This window comes from Aulonocara stuartgranti (genome assembly GCF_965226115.1).
Source record: "Aulonocara stuartgranti genome assembly, chromosome: 3".
NCBI classification, from domain to species: domain Eukaryota; kingdom Metazoa; phylum Chordata; class Actinopteri; order Cichliformes; family Cichlidae; genus Aulonocara; species Aulonocara stuartgranti.
In genome coordinates, this window is record NC_138941.1 from 61,609,268 (window position 1) to 61,636,481 (window position 27,214).

The following is a 27,214-nucleotide window of genomic DNA, read 5'->3' on the forward strand; positions in this document are numbered from 1 at the left end:
TGAAAAACACAGAGTGAGCTTACAGAGCAGACACAGCAGAGACGTTTCCTCCATCCTGCTGCTCAATGACATCACACCAGCTCTGAGATCAGTTCTCGCCAAGTAAAACCCTCCTCTTCCTCTTTCTGTTCTTCCCTTTTCTCTGACTCTGGGTTTCAGACTTGTGGTTATAAAAAACCTTGTGTGAAAAGACTTTGTGTTTATTTGTCTGCTACTCTGGAGCCATACTTTTAAAACACAAAGTAAAGATCAAAAGCAACAAAATCTACAACTGACATTTGACCCTGAATGCAAAATCAGTACCTGTGTGAGGTCTTCACTGAGTATCTCACCTCCTTGGAGGGAAAGTTGCGCAGCTCTTTCTTGACAATTACATTTTAAATGTATCGACTATGCTAATGTGATTATTGATTTAATTAATAATATCGCAGATTGAGCCAAACAAACTGTGTCTTACTGTAGCTGACTGCACACTGACTCTGAGGTAGAAAGCTTTAGTTGGTTTGTGCATCTCTCTGTTCCAACCACTGACTTGTGGTCAAAAAGAGTAAACACATTGAGTGGCTGCAAAACCTCAGACTACACATCATGCTCTAGTTAACATTTAGAAAGGTGTAAAGCAGACATGTGTTGGATACAGATAGTTGTGTTCATGTACCTGCAGTGAAAACACAGAGTCAAACATTATCTACCAATAATGTTTATAGGAGACGCTGTGACATGAACGAAAAGGGCTAAAAATTCACTGATTTGTTGACATTCAAAGGACAATACCTAAAAAACACAGAGGTAACAGAAAACACGGACACTACCTGACGTAAACTTACACATTTGTGGATTCCTCTACAGATATCAGATGTAAACTACAGATGGAGAGGAGTTCATCAGCATACTGTCAGTGTCTATATCTGAAAATGAAGATTTTTAACAACTCGGTAATTTGTTGACTTTCTGCCTAAAAACAAAAAATAGAGACAGTAAAAAACACGGACATTTACTTACTTTGAGTCACATGTTTGTGAAATCCTCTACACATTTAGCAATCCAAGTACAGACATGGATTTAGGTGCACACACAAAATGACATTTACAGACACACATGCATTTGCTGCAACAATATCCTCTATCACATGAGTTGGACAATGAAAGGAAAGTTCAATGTGCGAATTACGGAGAAAGATATCAGCATTACCAATCGATGGAAGCAAATCTTACATTTTAACATTAGCTTTTTAAAATTGTATTTTAATCCTCAATGTTCTCAGAGGTTTGTGCTCAGTCAGGAAGACAAGAAGCGATCCCTGAATCCACTCCCAGTCACATGATGTTATTTTTACCATCTACTTGACACTATTTAAAGTAACATGTCAGTATCTGTGAGGGAAAGTGCATGATGCATATCCTCATCTGAGCAACCAGATTGTCCATTGATTTCAATAACAAAACAGGAAAAACTATAATAAAACAGTCCTTATCAATAACTCTTTTATGTGTTCCTCAAATATCACTGCAGGTTTCATTTAGAGATAAACTGGATGCTACTGTCAATAATTAGTAACAGAGTTGCTGTCGTACACATAATGATGATAGAAATCTTCCTCTATGAAAGAATATTTGGTTTTTAATTTAGATAAAATGATCCAAAGATGAACATCAGACTCAATTTATTCTAATAATCTCCACAACAGAGATGGAGAGGACAAAGTTAGTGAGACGCCAACATCATCATGCGTATCATTCAATCCCTGCTCAGAGTGAGCAGATAGGATCAAGGTATAAAGATTGTTTAGTAACGAGTCCATTAGCTGAGCAATGCCAGAAAGCAGTTAGTGAACACCAGAGTGGTGTAAATCATGTCCTCTCTGTCATCCTCTACAGGAGTCCTCAGGGTCCATTTCTTGTTCAAAACACTGTGCTGTACATTATGATTCAAATAAAGACTCCAAGGTAGAGTGAATTAACAAATAGTGAATGTTTACTAAGGGTTACGTTGCAAAGATCCAACTAACTCCAAAGGTTAAATAAAAAAAGAATCAGCAAACCAAAGTCCAGGTAGTTTCAGGAAACACCAGGAGTCTAATCAGCTCATCAGAAAAATGGACAAAACAGGAAATACCAAAATAAAACAAAATGTACCAAAACATGTTCCTTTAACACCTGATCTGAAAACATCTGCAGGTTTCATTTAGAAATAAGTTGGATTATTTGTACAAAACAGTAGTTACAGAGCTGCAGTGGTAAACACACAAACAAACCAGGAGATTTAAGCTAGAATACAAAACAAAATATGGCAAGAATAATAAATATGACTTAAATTTCAAGTTAAAAAGTACTGGAGCAAAGACCCAGGCCTGTGAACAGTCCATGGACCTGAGAAGGAAGGAGAGGGACTGAGGAAATATCCAGAGGAAACATTATCTATATAGCAGATGTTTGGTGTTTTTTCTCCAACATCAGATCTGAAAGCATCTGCAGGTTTGAATTTTTAGAAATAATCTGAATGCTTTGAAGAATCCCTTAGTTACAGAGCTCCAGTAACACACACAGTATATGATGAAAATCCGCCTCTTAGGATCAATTTATTTGATCTTCCTCCACCAGTGGCAGACGCCCTCAGACATCGCTGCGTTGGTGGTTCTTTGTGTCTGGGGATGGGCGTCCAGGTACCCACCGGCTCACTCCTGGTGGCTGCTTGTCGGGGCCTGGAGCCTGGGGCTCACTCGGGCCTCTTCGGGGGTGGGGTGCCCTCAGCCTCTCAGCCTGGGGCTCGGTCACTCTGGCACAGCTGACTGTAACCCAGCTTTGCCAGACGGGCGCGTCACTGCAACTCCCCCTGGCTTCTGCTCCGCGGCTGCTGAGTGAGCCCTCATCTGGGACTCTGCTCAGCTCTTTCTGGGACAGTGGCGCGGCTGCCCCTCTGTTGGTCTTCTTGGTCTCTTGTGTTCTGGGGGCCTCTGGATGTCTGGAGCCTTGATCTCCTCCATACCTGCTTCATGCCCTGGAGGACGGGGCTGTGGCCCCCCCACACCCTCTAGCAGATCATTACATGAAGGAACCTTTTAAATACAAGCGCGTCCATGCTCACAGGTGTACACACGGGTGCTCACACCCACAAACTACACCCTTTTTGGCTCCTACCTCAAAGCACACTGTGCGCTGTCGATCTTACGTGCTGCACAATAATGTTTAATATTTAGTATTTACTGTTATATTCACATAGATCATCACGATGATGTTGTTTATTATATTGCTCTCTTTTTTGCCTGTTTTCTCTTTTTTCTTTCTCAACAGGTGATCCAGGTCATTGATAGATGGATTTTTTGTCTGTTTGTTTTGTTGGTTTATGTTTTTTGCCCTCTATGACAGTTCCTCTTTCCTGCTGTTTTCCTTTCTCCCTTTTCCTTTCCCAGTCAAGTCTGTCCTGTATTTAGCAAGTGAAAATAGAATAAAATAAACAATAAAAGGTGAATCAAATAGACCATTACGGCAAGGCTGGGATGGTCCATTTGGTAAAAAGTAAATCCGTTGGGCATTTTTCTTTGCCCTTAGACAACAATTCTGATGGCAAAAGAGCCAAACAGGAAAAAAAAAGAAAAAAAAAAGATCAATTTATTTGTTTAGCTAGATGAAAATATCCCGAGATGAACATCAGAGTCCATTTATTCAGATGATCTCTATGCCAGTGGTGAAGAGGACAAATTTATTGAGACCCACAGAGACACAACAGAAGTTTGTTTCAGAAACGATGCTCTGTGGTGACATCAGTAATTACATCCTCATGTTCATCATCGAATCCCTGCTCAGGATGAGTGGGCAGGTTCAAGATGCAAAGTTTGTTCCCTGCACATACAAAATATGAAAAAGTATCAGATGTGAACCAATGAAGAGTTCAGATGAAAAGAATATAATCATCAGCATATTAGGGGATTGATTCAGAGTGTTACCTTTGGCTCTGTGTCGATATAAAGACATCATGAGGAGAGTGGAGATGACGTATGGACAGAATACAAGCAGGTGGAGGACCACTCTGAATGCAAGCTGGAGAGAGCTGCAGTCAGGGGGTAGTGCTGAGGTGGTGGGTGGAGGTGTGGTTGTATGTTGGTCTGCAGAAAGAATCCCACCTGTTCTGGTGAATATGTGGATGAAATCAGAGCTGAAATCAGAGTGAAGCTCCTCACCTGTGACAGTGATCCAGCTGGATGGAGACTCTCCATGAGCGCTGATGTCACACTTGTAGAGGCCTTCATCAGACCTGGAAACATGCTGGATGGTCATGTGACCTGTAGGCTGCTTCCTGATGAGGGAGCCATCTTTATAGAAAGCAGCTGGGAGGTTGGAGGGAGTGGTCTTTGTTTTACAGAGCAGAGTGACGTCATCTCCCTCCATCACAGGGAGGACAGGACTCTGCAGGATCACTGATCCACCTCAACACAGAGACAAACTACAGCATTTCATCCATTTACACACAGCTTCATCAACACTAACTCCACACACTCAGCTTACCAGTGACTGTCAGGTTAACCATGTTACTGATGGGACCCTCTCTGGACTCACACCAGTAAACTCCACTCTCCCATGGGAAGATGTATCTGATGTTACATGAAGAACCAGCACCTTCTCCCCACCCATCTCCACACTGAGTCCTCTGTTGTTTGCTTGTGTTTCTCCTCAGAGTCCATCCAGCAGAGCTGTCGTCCTCCTCACAGCTCAGAGACACAAAGTCTGTTTCAAAGAACTGAGAGCTGCTGGGACTCACAGTCAGACAAGCTGTGAGGAATTTAGTGTATTTTAACTAAAATTAATTGACCTGCTGACTTTTACAATTCATTAATGGATGACAGGAAGACATTACCATAAGCATACATTAAGGTAATTGCGTTGCATTTGTATCTAATTAGTAATTTAATGAATTATTATTCTTAAGAACACTACTGCAAACAACCAACACCATCTAGATAACAATCACAGGAATATTTCAGGGTTTTTTTAAGCATCACATTTATTTAACTTCACCTCAGCTTATCAAAAGTCACAACAAAAATCACAGCGTGATCTCCAAGTCTGCATAAGTCTGCACTAACATGTCATCATCTATGTTTTTTCATCATGATTTTATGCTGACAGTTGCAACACAACATATCTCTGTGTGTAATTAGTTACTTTTTAAAGGCAGTAAATAGGCTTTTTAAATAATGAACTGTTAGTCTCACAGCCTTCGTGAAATGTTCATAAAATTAATGATCTGTCAGGTTAGTTCGTCTTTTTTATCTGTAAAAATGGATGAATAAATACAGAAATGAGAGAAAAATGTGACCCTCATTGTATTAATATTTCATAACTGTCAGATTACAGATGCATGAAGTAGTCGAGGACTAAATTCAAACACATTGTGGTCCTGATTCATCATTGGCTGCAGTAACAACTAACAATGTTAATGACTTTAAACTGCGTGACAGCGCCATATGATGAACTTACTGACCTTGGTTTGTGGTCCAGCTCAGCAGTGAGATCACAACTAAAGAGAAATTAAACTCAGGTTAGTTCAGAGTTTGTGGTGTTTCATGAAGTGATCAGAGAGCAGCGCAGACACAGCATCTCTGTGAGCTGATTGTAAGGAAAGACTGAAGCAGAATCAGAGCAGGAAGGAGGAAGACTGTTGGATTCAAACACGTGAAGAAGATTCATATTACAGACAAACATCACTGAAAACAAACTACAGAGTGTTTTATGAGCTTTTTAAAGATTTCATCATCTGAATCTTCCAGAAATACACAGCGTGAACTTACAGAGCAGCCATAACAGAGATGTTTCCTCCATTTAAATCCTCAAACTTTCTGTTAGATGAAGTTGATCCTTTTTTCAGGACGATGGAGGAGTTTTCTTTGAAGCTGTCAGAGACGAGGACGATGTTAAACACAAAGTTTGATCTTCTTGTTAGTGACAGCAGGTCAGCTGAGACTTGTTGCTGCTTTTCTGTTCTGATGTCAGAGAGACATAAACTGTGTGGCTGCGACTGCACCTTACATCACCAACAACACACTGACTTTAGTTCAGCTCAAGCATCATAAACTGGCTTCAGTGCAACTAAAACCTGCACGAGCCTAAAACAAGAAGCAATGAACCGATCATCACATCTACTTTAACATGTCTGAGTCCTAACGTAACAATAATGTTCACATGATCTCAGATCTATAAATGGTGTCTGCTCCCTGACATCAATCCTAAGAAGTAACTGAGATCAGCAGCAGTTTGACAGCCAGTAAACGCGTCTCTCTGCTTCTTCTTCTTCATTATGTCACAGGGTCAGTGTGCGTTTCTCCACCAGGAAGCAATTTTATATGAGAGTTAACCCCACAAACACAAACATGTGGTCCTAATAAACACTGACAGAAAATCAGCTTTATTCTTATTGACTGCTCCAGCTGGCTCAAACACTGAAGAACGACACAGTAGAACATGAGCTGATGTTTATACCTGAAGTGTAAATGACACATTTCTTTTCTATAAATTCAGTTTTAACTGCAATTGGTTGTTGAATAAAAATATTCTATTGCACAGATATATTTCCTTATGTGTGGATGTTTAATTTAGAAAAACAGGTGACATCATCTAGACTGTCAGAAAATCAGGTTTGGTGATGCAACAGGAAAAGGATTTTTTCTTTTTTAAATAAATGTGTCCCACAGTCTCCTGGAAGAGTGAGTCAGGTTTACAGTGTGACAGAAGAAGGTTACTGACCTTGGTTTGTGGTGCAGCTCAGCAGTGAGATCAGAACTAAAGAGAAATTAAACTCAGGTTAGTTCAGAGTTCTGAAACGTTTCCTCGTGCTGCTCGCTGATATCAGACAAAGACTGAGTTCAGGTCACTCTCATACAGAGTAAAACCCTCCTCTTCCTCCTCACCTGTGACTCGGTGCCAGTGTTGTGGTTTCCTCTCTGAACTTCACGCAAAAGTTAAATTATTTGGTGGAAATAAAGCAGAAATACAAAATTTTAAATGAAAAAATTGAACCAGAACATGAGGTAAAGATCAACAGCAACAAAATCTACAACTGCACCTGAAGGCAACTTTAGCAGTTGTGTGATGCCTTCACTGACTCTCTGACCTTTACTTGTGAAATAAATGCATCAAGCACTGTTTGAAATACATTTTCACAATTAAATTAAAATAAATTCTTAAGTGTTTTATTGACAATAATGATTTTATCAGTCATGTTGCAGATTGTTACAAACCTGCTGTGTCTTCCTGTGGCTGACTGTAGTTTAGCTGCGAGGTTTTTGAGTTGGAGGTGGGCTTTAGCTTCTCTCTGTTTCAACCTCTGACTTGTGGTCAGAAAGGCAGTGAGTTCACTGTTTGGCTGCTCAACATCAGACTGCACGTCACAAACTGATGGCTTTTAAAGAACATCCTACCTATCAGCACTAAAACACAGTGCTGATAGAAAACATGGACCTACTTTAACTCTGTTACTGAGTCTTAGAAATGTCTGACAGTCATGAATGATAAATATGATTTCAATTCTGCTGTTTTCTAGACTCCAATTAATTTTTTATTGAATGTATTTCAGTTTGATTAATTTCTCATTTTTGTTATTATCATGACCATATAATGCCCAAGTAGCATCCTCTGTAGATGAAGAAGCTAGCATAATACTTTTCACTATTTTGCAGGTATCTCTATCTGTATCTAGCGACAAATTGCATGATCCAACACCAACTAATCTTTCATACTGACTGTGGGTCTTATGAGCCAGGCTGTGACAATGTAAGGCTTGTGTGGGATTCAGTCCTGGGACCTCTCACAACCTGTCATACGAGGCTATGACAAAAACAGATGGAGAAAAAGTGCAGGGGGTATCACAGCTAAAACCAAATGAGCTGTAGGTACACGAACGAGAGGAACAGTTTAAAGAGTTTCACAAGATATCATTTTAATAGCAAAAGCACCAATAAGAAAGAGTCAATTTCAACACTTTTACACTCTGTCAGTATCTGTGAGTGAGCAGCAGCAACAACCTGGCCGTTGGAATTCAGTCAGAAACGTCAACAATAGGACGCCAGGTAGTTCAAACTGATGATCGCGAAGGAGGCAGAGCAAGCAGAGTTGGCAAAAGTTCAGACATTAAGTACAAATACAAACACTACTGTAAAAAAATACTCCAGTAAAAGTTGAAGTACTGATTCAAGTTCCTTACTCAAGTATAAGTAGAAAAGTGCAGGCTCTGAAATGTACTCATTAGCTCTATTTTCAGTCACCTACATTGTAGAGGGTGACTTTGCCTGTAAACAGTAAAATGTGCACAGTCAGAGGTTAAAGTGGGTTCAGTAGGTGGAGAAACTCTAAAATTGATTGTAGTGACTGAGTGTAGGGCATACAATCATAAGTCAATATAATTTCTATTGAGAGCTCCAGTAGATTTTCTTGGGAACATTTGCTGCTTATCTACATAAAAATATCCAGAGATGAACATCAGAGTCCTTTTATTCATACAAGATTCACAACAGAGGTGGAGAGGACAACATTAGTGAGACCTAAAGAGAAGCACCAAAGCTCTGATTCAGAAGTGATACTCTGTGGTGACATCAGAGATGACATCATAATGCTCATCGTCCAGTCGCTGCTCAGGCTGAGTGGGCAGGATCGGGACACGGAAGATTTTTCCTGTAAAAATGTATGAAGTGTTTCAGCCATTAATTTATAGAGATTTCAGCATATTGATTAATTAATGAATGATTCAGTGTTACCTTTAGCTCTCTTTCGATACAAAGACACCATGAGGAGAGTGGAGATGACGTATGGACAGAACACCACCAGGTGGAAGAGCAGTCTAATCACAAAGTGGAGTAAGGACGAGTCAGGGGGCAGAGGTGTGGTTATATGTTTTTCTGCAGAGAGAATATATGGTTATTTCAACCACATGTGAATATATAATGAAAAAAGAGGTAACATAAAAGTGAAGCTCCTCACCTGTGACAGTGATCCAGCTGGATGGAGACTCTTCATGACCGCTGATGTCACACTTGTAGAGGCCTTCATCAGACCTGGAAACATCCTGGATGGTCATGTGACCTGTAGTCTCATTCCCAATGAAGACACCATCTTTATAGAAAGCAGCTGGGAGGTTGGAGGGAGTGGTCTTTGTTTTACAGAGCAGAGTGACGTCATCTCCCTCCATCACAGGGAGGACAGGACTCTGCAGGATCACTGATCCACCTCAACACAGAGACAAACTACAGCATTTCATCCATTTACACACAGCTTCATCAATACTTTAATGCCTGGCTTCTGATGGCCTTGTCTCGTCTCGTGTAACTTTAACCCTCAGAGAGTCTTTCAGTCTTGTTCTCTAAAACCTAAAGAAGATGGATTTGATCATCTGGTAACTGGGTTCATTAGTGCCCGATCCCAAAACGTAACATATTACGCTATGTGACAACACATCTCTATGCTACACGTTCAGAAACAGGAGGAAACATGAGAACTGTTTGGACTGAATCAACACATGTATATTTATTTTACTTTCTCTTCATGAATAGTTTTGGAAAACTCTATCAAACACGATTAAGGTTGTTGTTAAAGTTAGGGATAAGTTTATGGTTGGAATAAAAATAATAATGTATACTTCATTGAGCGATGGGAAGGGTGCAGCATCATGCCGCAGGACCGTATGCTGCTGTCTACACCGGCGAACTCTCACCCCATTTACCCACCCCTTTAGCTTCCTGATGATGTGATGTGTTTTCGTGTCATGTTGTGAAGATTCATGTGCTTTTTGTGCTGAGGGGTTTTTGTTTTCTGTTCTCATACTGATCTTCTACCAGGAGCTCAGTCTGAGTGGAGTTCTCTTTTTCTCTCCTCCACTGCCCTCTTGTGTCCTACATTTCATTTGTTTTCTTTCCACTACCTGTTCTGACCTGTCTCGCCAATGTGATTTTTGTGTAATATATGTATGGTTGGAAGAGGTCCAATCTTGCTACAGGCAACTGCAAGTGACAAATAAAAGCTTTGTCATCATCATAATCTTCATCAACACTAACTCCACACACTCAGCTTACCAGTGACTGTGAGGTTAATCATGTTGCTGACGGCACCCTCTCTGGACTCACACCAGTAAACTCCAGTGTCCCATTCAGGAAAAACTCTCATGCTACAGAAATATCCTGGTCCTTCTCCCCACACATCTCCACACTGAGTCCTGGTTTCTTTGCTTGTGTTTCTCCTCAGAGTCCATCCAGCAGAGCTGTCGTCCTCCTCACAGCTCAGAGACACAAAGTCTGTTTCAAAGAACTGAGTGCTGCTGGGACTCACAGTCAGACGAGCTGTGAGTAATAGAGTAGTAGAGGATATATAGACCAGGGCCCATATTACATTTCATATCTTAACTTCTAGTCCCATATTCCTTGTTTTCATTCACTATCAATTGTTACTGGATGATAATAAATCAGATATTATTTCTTACATAAGAGTCTTTGTTAAGGTGCAGATGTATTTGAGTGTAAGACATCTGTTTAATTGTAATTCAACATGAAATTATGTAGACTGACAGGAGTAAGATAACATTGATTTGACTGAAGTTTGGCACCATGTTCATAATTAATGTGTCCCAAGAGAGTGAGTCAGGTTTACAGTGTGACAGAAGAAGGTTACTGACCTTGGTTTGTGGTGCAGCTCAGCAGTGAGATCAGAACTAAAGAGAAATTAAACTCAGGTTAGTTCAGAGTTTCACATTCAACAAGACAGCAGAGGCATGAAAAACACAGAGTGAGCTTAGAGAGCAGACACAGCAGAGACGTTTCCTCCATCCTGCTGCTCAATGGTATCAGACCAACACCGACATCAGCTCACAGTCACTTCAAGCAAAACCCTCCTCTTTCTCGTTGACTGGCTGTTAGTGTTGTGGTTTCCTCCAGAAATGCACTAAATTGAACATCAGCACCTGTGTAATGCCTTCACTGCCAGTCCAAACAAACCACAGGGATGTGTTATAGCTCTAGCTGACACATAGAGTAAAATTACTGACTATGTTACTGAAAGGATTGATTGATTTTATCAATTGTGTTACAGATTGAAAGAAACAAGTTTTGTCTTCCTGTAGCTGACAGCAGGAAGTGACCTGGAGGTGGTTTTGTTCCTGTTGACTTCTCTCTGTTCCAACCACTAACATGTGGTCAGAAACTGTGTGGATGCACGACATCAAACTGCATCAGGCTGTGGTTAAAGATTTTAAAGGTATTTGGCAGAGGTGAGCTGACGTTTGATCACTTCTATCAGCTAACAGACTTTTTGTAAACCCTTTAACCATACATGTCGTTACACCTCTTATCTCACTGAAATCCAGCTGAACACGTTCCAGTTCACATTTCTCTTGGTTGTGTGTTTGGGATCATTGTCTTGTTTAAATGTTGGCCCTCATTTCATCTTCGTCAGGCTGGTAGCAACACTATACCAACTTCACTGCTGATTTGGTGTTTTCTGGATGATATGCAGTGCCTTTTGACCAAACGTGGTGTGTATTATGGCATCCAAAGAGTTCAGTTTTGGTTTTATCTTGCCAGACTATGTAATTCCAGTATTTCAAAGGTTTCTCTAAATGTTGTCCAGTGAACTTGAAACGTGCTTCAACAGGCTTTTGTTTCAGCAATGGAGTGTTGCATGGTGAGCATGCATATGGGCCATGGCGGATGAGTGCATTGCTTATTGTTTTCTTTGAAACAATCATCATGAGATGTGTGTTGTGTGAAAAGTTGCTAAAAAGTTACCTTTTTATAGACGATCAGTTGGGAAAGAATCAGCTGATATCAATTTCCACCAAGTGGCAAATTACTAATTACTGATAGATTTCAACTGGTGTCATAACTTTCCACACCTTTTTCCACCTGCTTTTCTTCACGTGCTCAAAAAGTTTTCCCTGTGTTATTTTTAATTATTACACTTCATTTATGGACAATGGACATCTATGGTTTTCTTTGCACGTGTGGATTGGTTTGGAAATGCGTATATATAATATATATATATATAGCTCGAGACGTTGTGGAGGGTGAAGGTAAAGGTGGTCCCAGTGGTAGTTGGAGCAGTTTTCCTTTAACACAAGAGGACTTAAAGACTCAATTAAGCGCAAAGCTGTTTTTCTGTTGTGCAAGGGGCAACAGGCAAATTGTTTTTTTCTTGATATCATCTCTTATTTTCAACAAAGTTGGGGGGGGGGGGATCCAATTCCTATTAGTATGTGATTTTGAAATTTTTAAACTGGCCATAAAACTCTCCAAATTTCATCAACAAGTTTTGTTAAATTGGAAATTAATGTTTAAACATAACTTTAGTCCCCACAACATTCCATTGTGGAATAATAGGGTGATATTGAATCAGGGGAAATCTATGTTTGTGGAAGAATGGATGACAAAACAAATTTGGTCTGTGACACATATAATGGATGAAAATGGAAATATACTTGAATTAAACAGGTTTATTGAGAAATATGGCATGAGTTGCTTGCTTGAGCTCTCTAAAAAGGTTTCACAGAATATCCCAGTAGTCCTTATCAATATGATAAAGAACAGTTTTTCAAATATATCAACTCCAAATTTACATAAAATTAAATTAGATGGTCTTGACTTGGTTAATGAAAAATGCAATAATCAGTTTTTGAGGAGGTATTTGGTTAACACCTTTCTCCAGGAAAAAACACTCACTCATCTTTAAAGATTATAACAAATCTGAGATCTCGTTGATCAGAACCAAATATTTAAAATGTCCATTCCCCCCCAAATTTAAAGAAGTCCATTTTATAACTACCACAAATATTTACCCCTCCAATGAATTTATGAGAGAAAGATTTAAATTAAGGAACCTTTTAAAAAAACAAGCGTGTCCATGCTCACAGGTGTACACACGGGTGATCACACCCACAAACTACACCCTTTTTGGCTCCTACCTCAAAGCACACTGTGTTCTGTTGATCTTATGTGCTGCACAATAATGTTTAATATTTAGTATTTACTGTCATATTCCCATATATCATTGTGATGTTGTTTATTCTATTACTCTTGTTCTCTTCTGCTTGTTTTCTTTTTTTTCTTTCTCAGCAGGTGATCCAGGTGATTGATATATGCATTTTTTTTTCTCTGCCCGTTCTGTTGGTTTTTCTTTTTTGCCCTTCTCCCCCGTCCCTCTTCTCAGCTGTTTCTCTTTCCCTCTTTCTTTCTCCCCTTCTTTCCCCCAGTCAAGTCTGTCCCGTATTCAGCAAGTGAAAATAAAATAAACAATAAAAGGTGAATCAAATGGACCATTACGGCAAGGCTGGGATGGTCAATTTGGTAAAGTAAATCCGTTGGGCATCTTTCTTTGCCTTTAGACAACAATTCTGATGGCAAAAGAGCCAAACGGTAGTGATGTGTCCTCTGTGTCGAAGCGTCGAATCGTGTGTCGGGTAATCTCGGGGGCGTTTTTGTGAAGCGCGTATCGAGGCTTGCTTTGATTACGTATGCAGTGACGTTCGAGGCCTCGCGGGCAGTCCGTACCACGTGACTGATTCAGGGACTGGTTCACCGGTTCGCGCCAGATTCGAAATTAAATGGGCAGCAAAATACAGCTGATTTCCCATCACACTGTGTTGTGGAATTGGATTACGTACGTGTTACATAGTTACTTGAGCATTTCTTCTTCGATGGAACCAGCAAGGAAGAGATGTTTTTTTTTAAATTTTGTCTCTCCTAATAAAGTATGCACATAAAGTATCCTAATATTAATATTAAGTATCCTAATAAAGTATCCGTCGACGGGTCCGGGCTTCGTGTTTACGCCTTTTTTGCGCTGATTCTGAAGCTGCAGGTTTTATTTCTCTTCAAACAATATTGACCGAACCAGCAGCAAAAGAAGATCCAAACTACGCTTCACATAAACATCGTCATGAATTTCCTCTGACTTTTGCTGTTTTGCTTTCACCAGGATAAAATCACACTTCATGCACAGCTTTCTCTCTCTCTCTCTCTCTCTCTCTCTCTCTCTCACACACACACACACACACACACACACACACACACACACACAATACTTCAAGAACAGTTTCCCGTCTAAAAATCTGTTTTCTGCATTATTCGCTTGTTTGTTACGCATAAGACCTCCGTTGTTTACAGCGCTGTCAGCCGCTGTTTTTTCCCATTTAAATACTTCCGAAAAGAAAACCTAATTTCTGCCGTTCAATAGGCTACTAAAATAATTTAAACTTTTTAACATTATGCAAAATTGCAAAACGCTAAGGTGTGTCTCTAATAAAACCTCTATTTGCTCTGCTTCAGTTCAGCAGCATCAGGTAATGTTCATTTGTTGATTGATGGTTTTCTTTTGGTTTTGATCTACTGCTGAATATTTTTATAAAATCGTTTTTCTGTTTCAGCCTCAGCTATGTTGACACAAAGGCATCTGCTGTGATGCTTACACATTAGATAAAGTCTCGAAAGTGTCAGCTTTCTTTTTATAGTTATACAAATATGCAAATGTACTGATCTATGATCTGAATTATACTATTGACAGACTGTCTGAGGCTAACAGTTTCATACCAAAACGCTGTCCTGATAGTTTCCACTTTCTCTTTTGTATCACACATACTGAGACAATATTCGGGATAAATAACCAAGAAAACAATTTATTTATTCAGTTTAGAGGTTTACACATCATTATAATCACAGAGCCCGCTTCACTTGAATTGTCCACTTGATGGCGCAGTAGAGCAAATGAATCATCACAATGCTTCGAACCATGAGTCGACCAATTGGGTGGAAAGCTTCAGTTCATCATGAGGCTTCATCTCACCATCACTACCAAACGGGACAGGCAAAAAAAAAAGAAAAAAAAAAAGAGAAAGATTTAAATTTGTGTCAGACAACTGCTATATTTGTAAAACAACGCTGGAAACAACAGAGCACATGTTTTATGGGTGTGTGACAGTCCGGAATTTATGGAAATCTCTCCATGTCCTAATATTATCCCAGTATGGAGATGTTGATTTTCGGTCTTTTCAAAATGTTCAAATTGGAGTAATTCTTAAGGACAAAAATAGTGAGTTTTTAATTAACGATCTCATTATTATAACAAAACATTACATTCACATATATATATATATATATATGTCGCTTGTCTGTTTGAGATTGTCATTGTTCTAAATAAAGCTTATAGAGAATAAAAAAATTCTTGAGCCTTGTTTACTTCCTGTTTGAACAGGTATTTCCTGTATGTTTTAATGTTTTTATTTATTTTTATTTTGTTAAGTAGTTATTGTAGGCTGCTAACAAGTGGAAACATGTTTAGTTTATAGTACAATAATTAAATAAAATATAAAAGTCAGTTAGTCTATCTAGTTGCAGCCGCTGGTTCACCGTTCACCTGGAAGATTCCAGAACATTCTGGAAAAATAAGGAAGCTACGTAAGCTCCCGTCACGGGATCACTGTGTTCATTTAAGAGTAGCGTTTACACCGTGGACGTCGGCGCCCGCCAGCTCGTGAGTAACGGAAACGATTAAACTGTCCTTAATCGAGCGACAACTCATCTCCGCTACATACCGGATGATTTCCCGTCTAAATAATCTGGATTTTGTAAACGCCTAATTATAAAATTGATCTACGTTACGATCTACGACGTATCGGTTCAGGTTCCTGTCGCGGTGTAAAAACAGTAAGTAAACGGAAACTTTTACTCCAAGTTTAAGTTGACTGTGTTCGATTAATGTTATTCTGACGATCGGTTTTCCCCTACTGTCTGCAGTTTTCAGTTAAACAACAATGGCTGCGTGCTCGCTGACTACCTGGATTTCGCTATTCGTTGTCGTCGTCGTTCCCTCGGCTGTCGTGTCCGGTGAGATTTCGCTGTGGCGTTAAAATAAGCATCATTAATCGAAATCAATGAGTCCCGTAAAAATCTGTTCATTTCTGCTCTGAAAACATCGGTGTCTTGTGTTGGTTAAAAGTAGCCCACAAATCAAATTTGGGTCGGTACGTCAATACGGCGCTCTGGTAGCAGCGATTTATTAAATGATGCGTCATTGCGGCCGCCATATTGTATACAGGCAAAGGTAGTTAATGAGGTTAGGACGATTTTTATTCATGTACTAACTTGGTGAATGATAACCCAAACTCGTTACAGGTGGTGATAGTGTATGATACAGAACATGGTTGCACCGGTCTCTGCCTGAAGCCCATTTATAAAATAGATTTTGCTCATTTCAACAAACAGTTCTTTCTCCTTTCTTTTAAAGTTAATTTCTATTCTCCGGTTAAGTGATTACGTGTGAACCCTGCTTTGGGGAATACTCTGAGTTTATTAAGGCTGTTGTGTTTGTAACATGTTTTAATGCTGTGGTGTCTTGTTCTGTTTAATCTTAACAACCCACTATTTAAAAGGAAGGAAAAAAAAAAAAGTTAGTGATCTAGTGATCACTGTTGACATCTCTCGGTTTTTATTACCACTTCATCGGCAGCACGTTGTAAAGCTCAGTTTTTAAAACCTTACCATGTATCTACGGCCCAGCCCACGTAGCAGTAAATTAATGACTATTCTTGTATGTGGATGGATTATCGTTTGAAGCTTCTGAATGTCCTCTGACAAAGTCAAGTCACTCCCCAGCCATCCCAAACAGAGCAAGGACCTGATTTACCTGCACACTAAAGTACACAAAGCACAACATGTGGCCATTTATATTGTTTAAAACAGATGCTATACGTAGGTATTTTGTAATACATTTTTAATTAATTTTAAGTTGTTCATTCTACTTTATTTTTTGTATTGAGTTTTTTTTCTTCTTTTTTAAACAGTGATATGGAGGGTATTTTAAAGTTCAGACTGGTACAGTTACAATAGAAAGGCATTGCTTATTGGCAGCGGTCGCATAGCTGTCCTAACTGTCAAATACATTTGATTCCTCATCAAGTAGGTAGTGATTGGTGATTAATTAGTTTATGAGCTGTGTTCTACATATCCAATGGCCTGGGGTGAGTAGAAGAAGTTTGTGTTAGTAACTTGTTTACAGGTGACTCATTCATCTGTGAAGAAATTGACTCTCACTTGTGGGCCTTTTCACATTAAATTCCTAACAAAGAGTCTTCATTAACCCCCCTTGTGGATACTTTTAAAAGCAAAGAAAGATGGAAGGCAGAGCTCACCATGACCACAAAGGACAGGATTAGAAATGAGTACATCATAGTGAAGAGGGACATATAGAGCACATATTTTTGAAACCTGGCAGTGAGGGAAATGGCTACACAAAAAACACATCTATGGTCCCCGAGTCTGACAAAAAGCTACTGATAGAGGACCAGGTATACCATCGCCTCAACATCCTCCTTGTGACATTCTTGTTGCATACAAATGATGTCATGGGACTTTCAGCCGCATGGCTATAGTGATCCCATGCACATTAGGTGGTATTTGAATATAATAGAAAACAACTCAAGTTGCACTGATCTGAGTAGGTACTACTAATGGAAAAGAGCTGTCAGGGGTGAGCCACATTTACTACCACTCTGTTAAGAGTTTGTATGCTCTACATGTATGGAAATCTCACAGCAGAGGGCAGCAAATGATCTGTTTCACACTGCACCTTAGTCATCCATCTGCTCAAATACTTCCATAAAGATTTGGGAACACATAGTTCCAAAATAATGTTGTTAAAGTTACTTTTGCAACAGGTTGTTTACTGTGAATAAAGCATATACTTGTTTAAACAAAGCAAATAGATAGTCAGATGGTGTTATGATGAAAAGTGTCAATGTGATTGTTTCTTTTTTTCCCCCCCCTTATCTCAGAACTATCAGCCGCTCTTGACTGGTCTGCATGGTTATGCTCTAAATCGCAGGTGTCGAACCAGGCCTCAAGGGCCGCTGTCCTGTTTGTTTTCCAACTAACCTGCCATTGTAGCTTCTTATTGGCAAAGCACACCTGATCCAGGTAATCAACGGCAGGTAGGGCAGGGATATCTCAAAAACAAGCAGGATGCTGGCTTTCAAGGACTGGAGATAGACACCCCTGCTCTAAGATGATATTAAAGAAAAAATATATTTAAAAAAAATTCAGACAGCTTTCAAAAGTTCTTTATCGGTTTCAATTGTGCCTCTTTTAACCTTGATGTTTAAGTTGCATTACCTGTTTGTGCATGTACTAATTTGACAGCAGTGACCTACTGTGGGAATTTCTACATTTCTCTGTGTAAAATGGTTATAAATGTCCTTAAGCAGAGTGACCTGGGCAGCTAATTCTTGGAGCAAGAGAAGGCACTTCACACCACAATAAGCTGTAGTATGCCTGATTTTTATTTATTTTTTCCCCTTTACTTTTTTTAAATATTTAATTAAAAAGGACAAGAAAAAGATAAACTGCCCACATGCTGTGCATTAGTCAGTCTAAATAAACTTACAAAAGTAATGTTAACATTCTGGATGTTAATGCACACAAAGACATGTTCTGTCTTTTTCTGCAAACTCGTCACTTTCTAGCCAGCTGTAGGAGCTTTTCTTCTCATATTTGTGATCTGATAGAAAAGGTAAATTTAACAGATTTAAATAAAGTAATTCAGTTGGTTTTCTTGTGGGCCCACAGAGCAGACATTCAAGTGACAGTGGTTTCTGTTTGTTATTTTCATACCCTTTTTTACCCTGAAGTCTTTTTTTTAAATATCTGAATTTTATTTTTAGTTCACTATAGTAACCCTGCACTTTACATAAAGAAGACTTCATCCATCCATAAACCTACTATGGCTACATGACAGGTGTCTGATCTAAGTCAACTTCAACAGTAGAAGTGAGCCTATGGAGCAAAATTGAAGCTAAAGGTTTTCTTAATTTAATAGGAAACTGAAATTCTAAGTTTTGATATCTTGGTGCATGCTCAATAATCCAGGTATTTTGATGAGTTTCAGACTTCAGATCAGATGTTCAGATCCCGATTTTGTATTTTGGGAATGAATCGTGGGGCAGAGTGTGGACTAATGATTGACAGTTGACAATTTGTTACAAATTAAAAATAAACATTTTAGTTAAAGGTGGCCACCGCTCCGTCACAGTTTACTGCAGACACCAGCCAACAGGTAGGAAACACTGTTTCTGATTGTCCTGATGGACTATATCGCTGGGTGAATGTTTGTAACATTAGCTTAATGATTAACTTAGTACTCAGTCATTAGTCAAAGCCCCACTGCTCTTCATTGATACAGGCCCACAAGGCAATACTAAAAATAAAAAGGGTGTAAAGCTGGAAAAAAATGTAAAAAAAAAATAAAAATCCAAGAAAGATTTGTATGGAAAAACATTTTTTTATAAATGTATTCAAAACAAAATAATTCATTTGAGTTTTTTAAAAAATATATCAAAACTAAGAATTTCAGTTTCAAATCACGTAAAACTTTTAAACCCTCATTTAGCTCCATACAAGTTCATATAAAAGAGGAGAAAAAATCCAAACAAATGAACTTGTTTTGCCTGCCAGGGTGACCTAGAGCTAGGGTTGGCAAATTTGCTATCAAGAGTAATTTCTAAGCAGTGTTTGACCAAATCTGTTTAAGATCATAACTCATATTTGTAACATAGTTTTCACAGCCTGTTGAGCCTGTTCATATTCTGAAATGGTTAATCATAATCGCATCATGTGACTTTGCAGCAGGTTTTTGTGATTAGTTGATACTTTAAATTTGCCTTTTTATTGTGATTTTTCCTTTTTGTCATTTATGAAATTAGAGAATTTTCTTTTGAAGCCAACAAAACAGTGATTGAATTAAATAGAAAAAAATATTACTGTGGATATTTATTTAAGCTTACTTTGATAGACCATTTTGATTACTACCTGTGTTTGTGCAAAAGAGTCAAAAGTAGCTGCATTGTATTAAAAAAGGGGTGGGAGGGGTGGTGGTGAGGAGCTCAGGCAAATGTAAGGTACTCTACGAAAGCAATGTTTTGGACATGTCCCATTGGGTTGAGGCCCCCAGCAGCCCAGGATACACTGGAGAAGATCGCATCTTTTGGCTGCTTTGGGGATACCTCAGTGTCCCCCCTGAAGAGATTGAGGAGGTGGCTCTGCAGAGAGAGGTCTGGGCTAATCTGGGCTAGACTGCTGCTGTGATCTGAATTAGAATTAGTAGCCAAAGATGGATGGGTGGGCAGTCTAAACATATTTGCTTAAAAAAGGGCCAATTCATTCAGTCATTTTGACTGAATTGCAGAAGCAGATGAAGCATACAGTAATCAGTGTTGGTGGTGAAAGCAAATAAATCTGAATAGATATTGTTACACTCTTCTTATATGGATCTGGACTCCATAGAAACACGAAAAACTAGACATTTGTGTTTACATTCATGTTAACCACAAGTACTGAGGTTCAGCGACATTCACCACCAGGTGATTAAAATTCAGGTGTTAGACTCCTTACAGGTAGAGGGTGTAACTAAAATGTTGGAAAAAAAAATACACACACACACAAAAGAAATCAGTAGGCACTGCAGAAGCACAAGTGGGAAATTGCAATGTTCACTAAATATGAAAATATGTAATTAATTACCTTTCTTTTTTAAAACTAAATTTCCAAAAAAGCAACTCTTATACTACTGTTTTTGGGATGCAGGAGTGATTTAGACTTACCAGGCTGTGAAAACGTGAGACTGAAATGTTTTATGGCTCCATTAAGATAAATTTTGGCCAAAACTTGCTCAAAACATTTCTTGACATTAAATGTTGCATACCCGTGGTCTGAATGCTAACTGCATTATTTAAAACACCTGCTACTTTATTGATAACCAAAGGCACGACTGGAATACACAAAACGCTACATGTATAAAGGTAATTAGCTAATTTACATCATGGAGCCCTGCTCACAAAAACTGGCATGGATTAAATTCAGTTTTATTTATATAGCACCAAATCATAACAGTAGTTGCCTCAAGGTGCTTTATATTGTAAGGTAGACCCTACACCAATACATACAGAGAAAAATCCAACAATCATAAGACCGCCAATGAGCAAGCACTATGCTTTGGAAAAAAGGAAAGTTCTAAGTCTAATCTTGAAAGTAGAGATAGTGTCTGTCTCCCGAATCCAAACTGGAAGCTGGTTCCACAGAAGAGGGGCCTGAAAACTGAAGGCTCTCCCTCCCATTCTACTTTTAAATACTCTAGGAACAACAAGTAGGCCTGCAGAGCGAGAGCGAAGTGGGCCTGATTATTTAAGACCTTTATATGTGAGGAGCAGGATTTTGAATTCAATTCTGGATTTGAAGGGAAGCCAAAACAGGAGAAATATGCTCTCTCTTTCTAGTCCCTGTCAGTACTCTTGCTGCAGCATTTTGGATCAGTTGAAGGCTTTTCAGAGAGTCCTGATAATAATGAATTACCGTCGTCCAGCCTGGAAGTAATAAATGCATGAACTAGTTTTTCAGCATCACTCTGAGACAGGATATTTCTAATTTTAGAGATGTTGTGCAAATGGAAGAACGCAGTCTTACATATTTGTTTAATATGTGCATTGAAGGACATGTCCTGGTCAAAAATGACTCCAAGGTTCCTCACAGCGTTACTGGAGGCCAAGGTAATGCCATCCAGAGTAAGAATCTGGTTAGATACCATATTTCTAAGATTTTCAGGGCCGAGTACAATAACCTCAGTTTTATCTGAATTAAGGAGCAGAATGTTAGCGGCCATCCAGGTCTTTATGTCTTTAAGACATTCCTGCAGTTTAACTAATTGGTGTGTTCAGTGATGGGAATAATGGCGTTACTTTTTTCAGTAACGAGTAATCTAACTAATTACTATTCCTATCGTTACAACGCCATTATAGTTACTAACAAGAAAATGCGGTCTGTTACTATTTTTCAACAAACAGACGGGTGAAGCTGTGTTCAGTTTACCACATCTTATATCAGCTGCAGGAAGTAGCTGTAAGTAATCTGGACGCTACAGCTTTAAGCAGCTGCGCGCTCCCGCGGACGGTAATCACATCACTGTCTAGCACAACACCTGGAGCTCATGGGCAAAACAATCGCATGAGAGCTGCTGTTTGACTGAGGAAGAATAAAATAGTCGTGGTAAGTCAGTCACATGACCACTTAAAGACAAAGCAACAAGGTGAGATATACCAGTTTTTAAATTGATAGGCCAATTAAAACCAGAGTCATGATAAACAATATTTTTCCTCAATAGTTTCACCACATTAGCGCTAGCAAGCACTCTCTGCTTATGAGCTAAAAACCAAACAAAACTAGGGGAAGTTTTAGGAGTGACAGCGAGAGAGAGAGTGAGTTTTGAGATGTGAGAGATTTGTGACGTTTAGCGTGTTTGGAGTGTGTAGTTAATGTGTCGTCTTGTGTAGTTCACGTGTAGTGTTGTGGATAGTTTTGTGTTGTGTATCAGAACAATGAGGCGACTGCTGTCTCCAGGTAGAAACAGGCGTGATACACCTGCTGCTCAGACCTGCAGGTATCAGGCTGTGATGTTCTCCTTCATAGTGGACAGAAATTATATTTTTGGAGTGGCACAAATAATTTGTGAGGCATCTTATTGAAGGCAGAACAGCTGATTGTTCTGTAAATAGTTTGAAATGGTTATTTTAAAAAAATGGTAAAAGGTAAATGGATTCAAATAACTTTGTTGTTTGCAAAACTTGTGCATACGATTTAAAAATTGACAATTAATATTTGCATCTAAAGTTATGAAATATGATTCAATAAAATGTTTGTGGTTGTTACAGTAAAAAAATATAACTTTTTCTACTCTGATTTTATGGTTTTTGTCTGATTTTGGATCAATTGTGTTAATACAGTATGTCAAAATGAAAACATAACTGTAAATTCAGACATGTGAGGTTGTGCTGAAAATGATGATACCAAAGAAGGCAAAGTAAATAATTTTTAAAGGTGAAATGTGGAGGGAAAATCAAAAGTAGTGAAAAATGGCCAATTATACCCTGGACCCCAGAGGGTTAAACAGTTTTTTTTTAAGTAACGCAATAGTTACTTTTCAAGTAATTTCTTGATGCATTCTCAATCATCCAGGAAAGTAAATCACGAAATCATGAAAATGAATGCTATATCTTCTGATGAAAACTTAATTAACTTTAGTGTGTGAAGAGGACTCTCCATTTACATGAACAAATTAGACTCTCTTAGATATACAAACCACTGCAGCGCAGTACCTGTAATATACATGGATGAAACCCTGTCTGTGAAGCTGTGTTTTACATCCAAATGCCTCGAGGCCTTATGACATCCTCCACACTATGTACTTGAATATATTAAAGTGATGAGCACCTCTTTCATTGAATTTTGTGTGTTTTAATCAACTTTGTTACATCTGTGGTCTTTCCAGTCAAAAGTGACCACCATAGGAAATGAATTGGAATCTACCTTGACTTGTTTTTCCTACAGATGTGCTGATGGGGTGATATGTGTGTAGTGGTTAGTGGGCTGTTATGTTGTAAATTGTTTAATTGCATAAAACAGTGCCGATTATGGCTGGGTATCGTCACTTATTTCTACAATCGATTCGATTCCGACTCAATTTGAATTGGGGAAATTTTGCCTCAGACAGACAGAAATATTATAATTTTGATCATGCATCAGTACATTTCCATATTTCTATATCTCTAAAAAGAAAGCTGACACTTACAAGACTTTATAAAATGTGTAAGCATCACAGCAGCTTTGTAGGATAGTAGGATAGGACACAGAAAAACATAAAGGTGATTTTCCTGGCCTGGGATTTTATAAAAAAAATGTTATGCAGTAGATCAAAAACAAAAGAAAACCATTAATCAACATTAATGAACACTAGAAAGTGCATTTTTTGCCGACGGATCAGACTCTCCTCCACACAATTCACATTCATAAAGTGCTCTACAAACCCAACATTACAACTAACAGCTGGATTTTCTTGTGTCAGTGCAGCTTGTCAAACTAGAAAGCACCACTTACTGTTAAGAGAGAGAAAGTATATCCTCGGTTTCTTAACTTAGACTTAAACTTACAGCCAGGAGCAGCACAAAAGTGACCCCCTGTTGACTGATTTTTTGTTTTAGTGTCCTTATTTTCCTCTGTGTTATTGGTTCTGTTACTAGTTAGCTAACATGAACTAATGTAAGTCTATTGAACACAACCAATCAACCAACTCAGTGATGTAACTTCAGTCAGATTAAATTCTGTACATTTGATTAAAAACTAATAGTATTAAAATATCATCAAGCAGCTTCCTAATTGTTGGACGTTTTTCTCAGTTTCTTTTTAGATTTTTTTGTTTTTTATTTCCCTGAAAATGAAAAACACATGTAAAATGATGGAAACTGCATTTTACAGGAACAGGTCGGGTGTTTAAATGCCTTCAGCAATATGGCGGCAGCAAATACGCGTCTTACTACCATGATGCTTTGTTTCTGTGCTTCAATCTGTTGTCGTCTACTCGGCATCCTCTTTCAAGAAGTCTGCATCTGGGAATTGTTTTAGATTTGATCAACAAACAATAGATTCAGTCTTTCTGGGAGAAGCTGTAGCACATCAGCCCAGTTTAATAGTTAAAGCTCAGTCAGAGGAGCTTTAACTTCTCTGACTGAGGAGTTAAAGCTCCTTAAATTTACCAGCATTTACCAGGGAAATGTTGGTAAATTAATAAACCATCAGCAGAGCTCGAAGTTCACACAGCTAGCCTCCTCCACACATAAATAACTGAGCTCATCTTCATCCCGAGTGGATGGATGTCAGCTGAACATGCCAAATTGTTTGAAGGGTTGACTTCTGTCTGGTTCTTTATTGCCCTCTGTATATTTTTCGTGTGAAACACATGGGCCCTGCAGGGCTGTGGGGTTTTATGTACTGGCAAAAACACTGAAATGTGTAGGAAAAAAGTTCACGTTAGAAACCACAGAACTGAATTTATTTACAAATTTTAGTTTTAAATAATTTATTTAAAACCACTTTTGTCCTGGTTGAACAGCACACGCAGAGTCTCATATAATATTTTCTCCCTTTTTCAGCTCAACAGAGCTAACTGGTTTCTGATCCCTAGTGTAGTTTTACATTAACTTCTCTGCTCTGTGTTATTTCCTCTTTCAGGCCAGAAAAACATCACAGCTCATTCTGGACAGGACGTCACTTTCCCGTGCCGAGCTCCAAACAACAAAGCCATCCATGTAAAGTGGAGCAGAACTGACCTGGGGGAAGAATATGCCCTTTTGTACTGGGATGATGTGTTTGTTCCAGGAAACCAGCATCAATCTTTTCAGAACCGGGTGGATCTGCAGGACAGACAGATGAAGGATGGAGACGTGTCTCTGATTCTAAAGAATGTTACGACTGCCGATGCTGGAACATACGAGTGTCGAGTGTTAGTCGGAAAAGAAATGAGGCTCAGCAACACCATCACACTGACTGTTGATCCTCCAGGTGAGTGAGTAGAGTTGAGTGTGTGTGTGATCAGAGGTGAAGCTGCTTCCTGCTTGTTGATGTTTGTTTCTAAAGATGTTGTTGATGAGACTTTGTAGAAAGCAGCTGGTCTGAGTGATGTGATCAGAGTGCAGTAGATAATGTCTGACAGCAGTTTGAAGAGGAAATGGATTCTGTTCTGTTCTTCACTCATCACCTACCTGACAGCTGACACCTCACACCTGTTTCTCACCTGTAGGTCGGACAGGAGGACTCACAGAGGATGGAGGGAAGGAAGTTGAAGCGAAGAAGGCAGGAGGGAAGGAGGAAAAATTGTATTTCCTAATAGCTGGACTGTCAGTTGTTGCTGTGCTTTTCGCTGTTGGCTTTTTTCTTATCTACAGAAAACGTAAAGCACAGCAGAAGCTGGGTTCATACGAGCCTCCAATTGAACTTCAGCCAGTTTGAAAGACCTCAGAACTTTTCCCATTTTAACTCACATGCTGATGATGCAGCTGACCAACAGATAATCTCAAACAACCAAACCAGAGTTTCCTGCAGCAGCATCCTCTTCTGTGAACACTATAAAACAACAGCAGCAGTACAGACGTCTGTCTGTGTGAGTCAGCTTTATGAATCCCCTACGGAACCAGGTCAAAAACTGTTGAATCTGCTCAGAGTTCATAGAGTCTGGTCCACATGTCTGTACTAATCATTCAGCTCCCTCCTTGAATTCTTCTTTTGTGAGTGCAAAGGATCCTGAGAGCTGACTTGTCTGCAGCTTTCGACTTCTGATAAGCTCAAGAAATAGTAATAATTTTGAATTTGTTTTCCTGACTGCAACATTTACATCGGATGCCCTGATTTGGAGCAGGGACACAGAAAATCATGTTCAGGAGAGTTCAACCATGTTCAAGGGACGTTACCTTTCGGATGCATGATGGTTGGGTGGCAGCATTGGCGCATCGTGTGCCTGGAGGGACTGTCTATTGAGGACCTAGAAGATTTATACCTATTTGGAAGAATGATAACAGGGTTTTTGCCGATCGGAGCTGGCTTGGCCCTGGCATATCGAAGATTAAAGAAAGTGGTTACAGCTGTTCAAAACCCCACAAGGCAAGTCACTATAGAGGGAAGGGCTCATGGGTCTACTGGACCAGCGCAGAGTCATGCTGCAGGACCGGATGCTGCTGTCTACATCACCAAACTCTCACCCCATTTACCCACCCCTGTTGCTGTTATCATTTCATGTTATGGTGTGAAGTCATGTGCTTTTTGTGGCGAGGAGTTTTTTTTGTTTCATGTTCTCATACTGATCTCCTACCAGGAGCTCAGTCTGAGTAGAGTTCTCTTTTTTTCTCCTCCACCCCCCTATTGTGTTAAACATTTCATTGTTTTTCTCTACGTTACCTGTTCTGACCGGTTTCCCCAATGTGATGTTTGTGTAATATATGTATGATTGGAGGTCTAATTTTTCGCTGCAGGCAACTGCAAGTGACAAAAAATAAGGCTTCATCATTTCACATTGTAAAAACTGTGTAATTTATTCATCTAAATGATATGGAAAGTATTCTAAATTTAAGTATGTCTTTGTACAGTTATGTTAATTTGTCTTAATAAATTAAATGGAAAATTAGTGATGGTGAGATGAAACCTCGTGACGAACTAAAGCTTTCTATCCAACTGGTTGACTCATGGTTCGAAGCATTGTGATGGTCATTTGCTCTACTGCGCCATCAAGTGGACGATTCAAGTGAAACAGGCTAAATGATTATAATACCATTATGTGTAAACTGAATAAATAAATTGTTTTCATGGTTATTTATCCCGAATATTGTC

The 27,214-nt window shown here is 39.1% G+C and overlaps 3 protein-coding genes and 1 long non-coding RNA gene across 5 annotated transcripts in view; 1 reads left to right on the top strand and 3 right to left on the bottom strand.

Moving 5' to 3' along the window:
• LOC309703172 (protein turtle-like) overlaps positions 1–6,767 on the bottom strand; it is a gene marked incomplete at its 3' end in the record, with an annotated part of 38,832 nt that extends 32,065 nt beyond the window's left edge. The window contains exon 1 of the mRNA XM_082527881.1: positions 6,738–6,767. The remainder of the gene's footprint in view (positions 1–6,737) is intronic.
• LOC309694975 (Fc receptor-like protein 5) overlaps positions 2,142–27,214 on the bottom strand; it is a 76,454-nt gene continuing 51,381 nt past the window's right edge. Inside the window, exons 5-6 of the mRNA XM_082515292.1 lie at positions 3,944–4,102; positions 2,142–3,839 (exon numbers count right to left, since the gene is read on the bottom strand). Coding sequence (XP_082371418.1) covers positions 3,736–3,839; positions 3,944–4,102 — 263 coding nt within the window. The 3' untranslated portion in view covers positions 2,142–3,735. The remainder of the gene's footprint in view (positions 3,840–3,943; positions 4,103–27,214) is intronic.
• Positions 7,954–27,214, bottom strand: part of LOC309694952 (Fc receptor-like protein 5) — a 32,650-nt gene continuing 13,389 nt past the window's right edge. The window contains exons 3-7 of one of the 2 annotated variants that reach the window (XM_082515256.1): positions 10,055–10,318; positions 8,967–9,212; positions 8,744–8,884; positions 8,531–8,660; positions 7,954–8,441 (exon numbers count right to left, since the gene is read on the bottom strand). In XM_082515256.1, the coding sequence (XP_082371382.1) occupies positions 8,557–8,660; positions 8,744–8,884; positions 8,967–9,212; positions 10,055–10,318 (755 nt within the window). In that variant the 3' untranslated portion in view covers positions 7,954–8,441; positions 8,531–8,556. Of the gene's footprint in view, positions 8,661–8,743; positions 8,885–8,966; positions 9,213–10,054; positions 10,319–27,214 lie in introns of both variants that reach the window. The other variant, XM_082515255.1, reaches the window with a different exon arrangement.
• LOC309696708 lies at positions 15,361–27,143 on the top strand. The gene is made up of 3 exons (XR_014273626.1): positions 15,361–15,667; positions 25,067–25,396; positions 25,635–27,143. It is a non-coding gene; the product is annotated as an uncharacterized lncRNA (long non-coding RNA).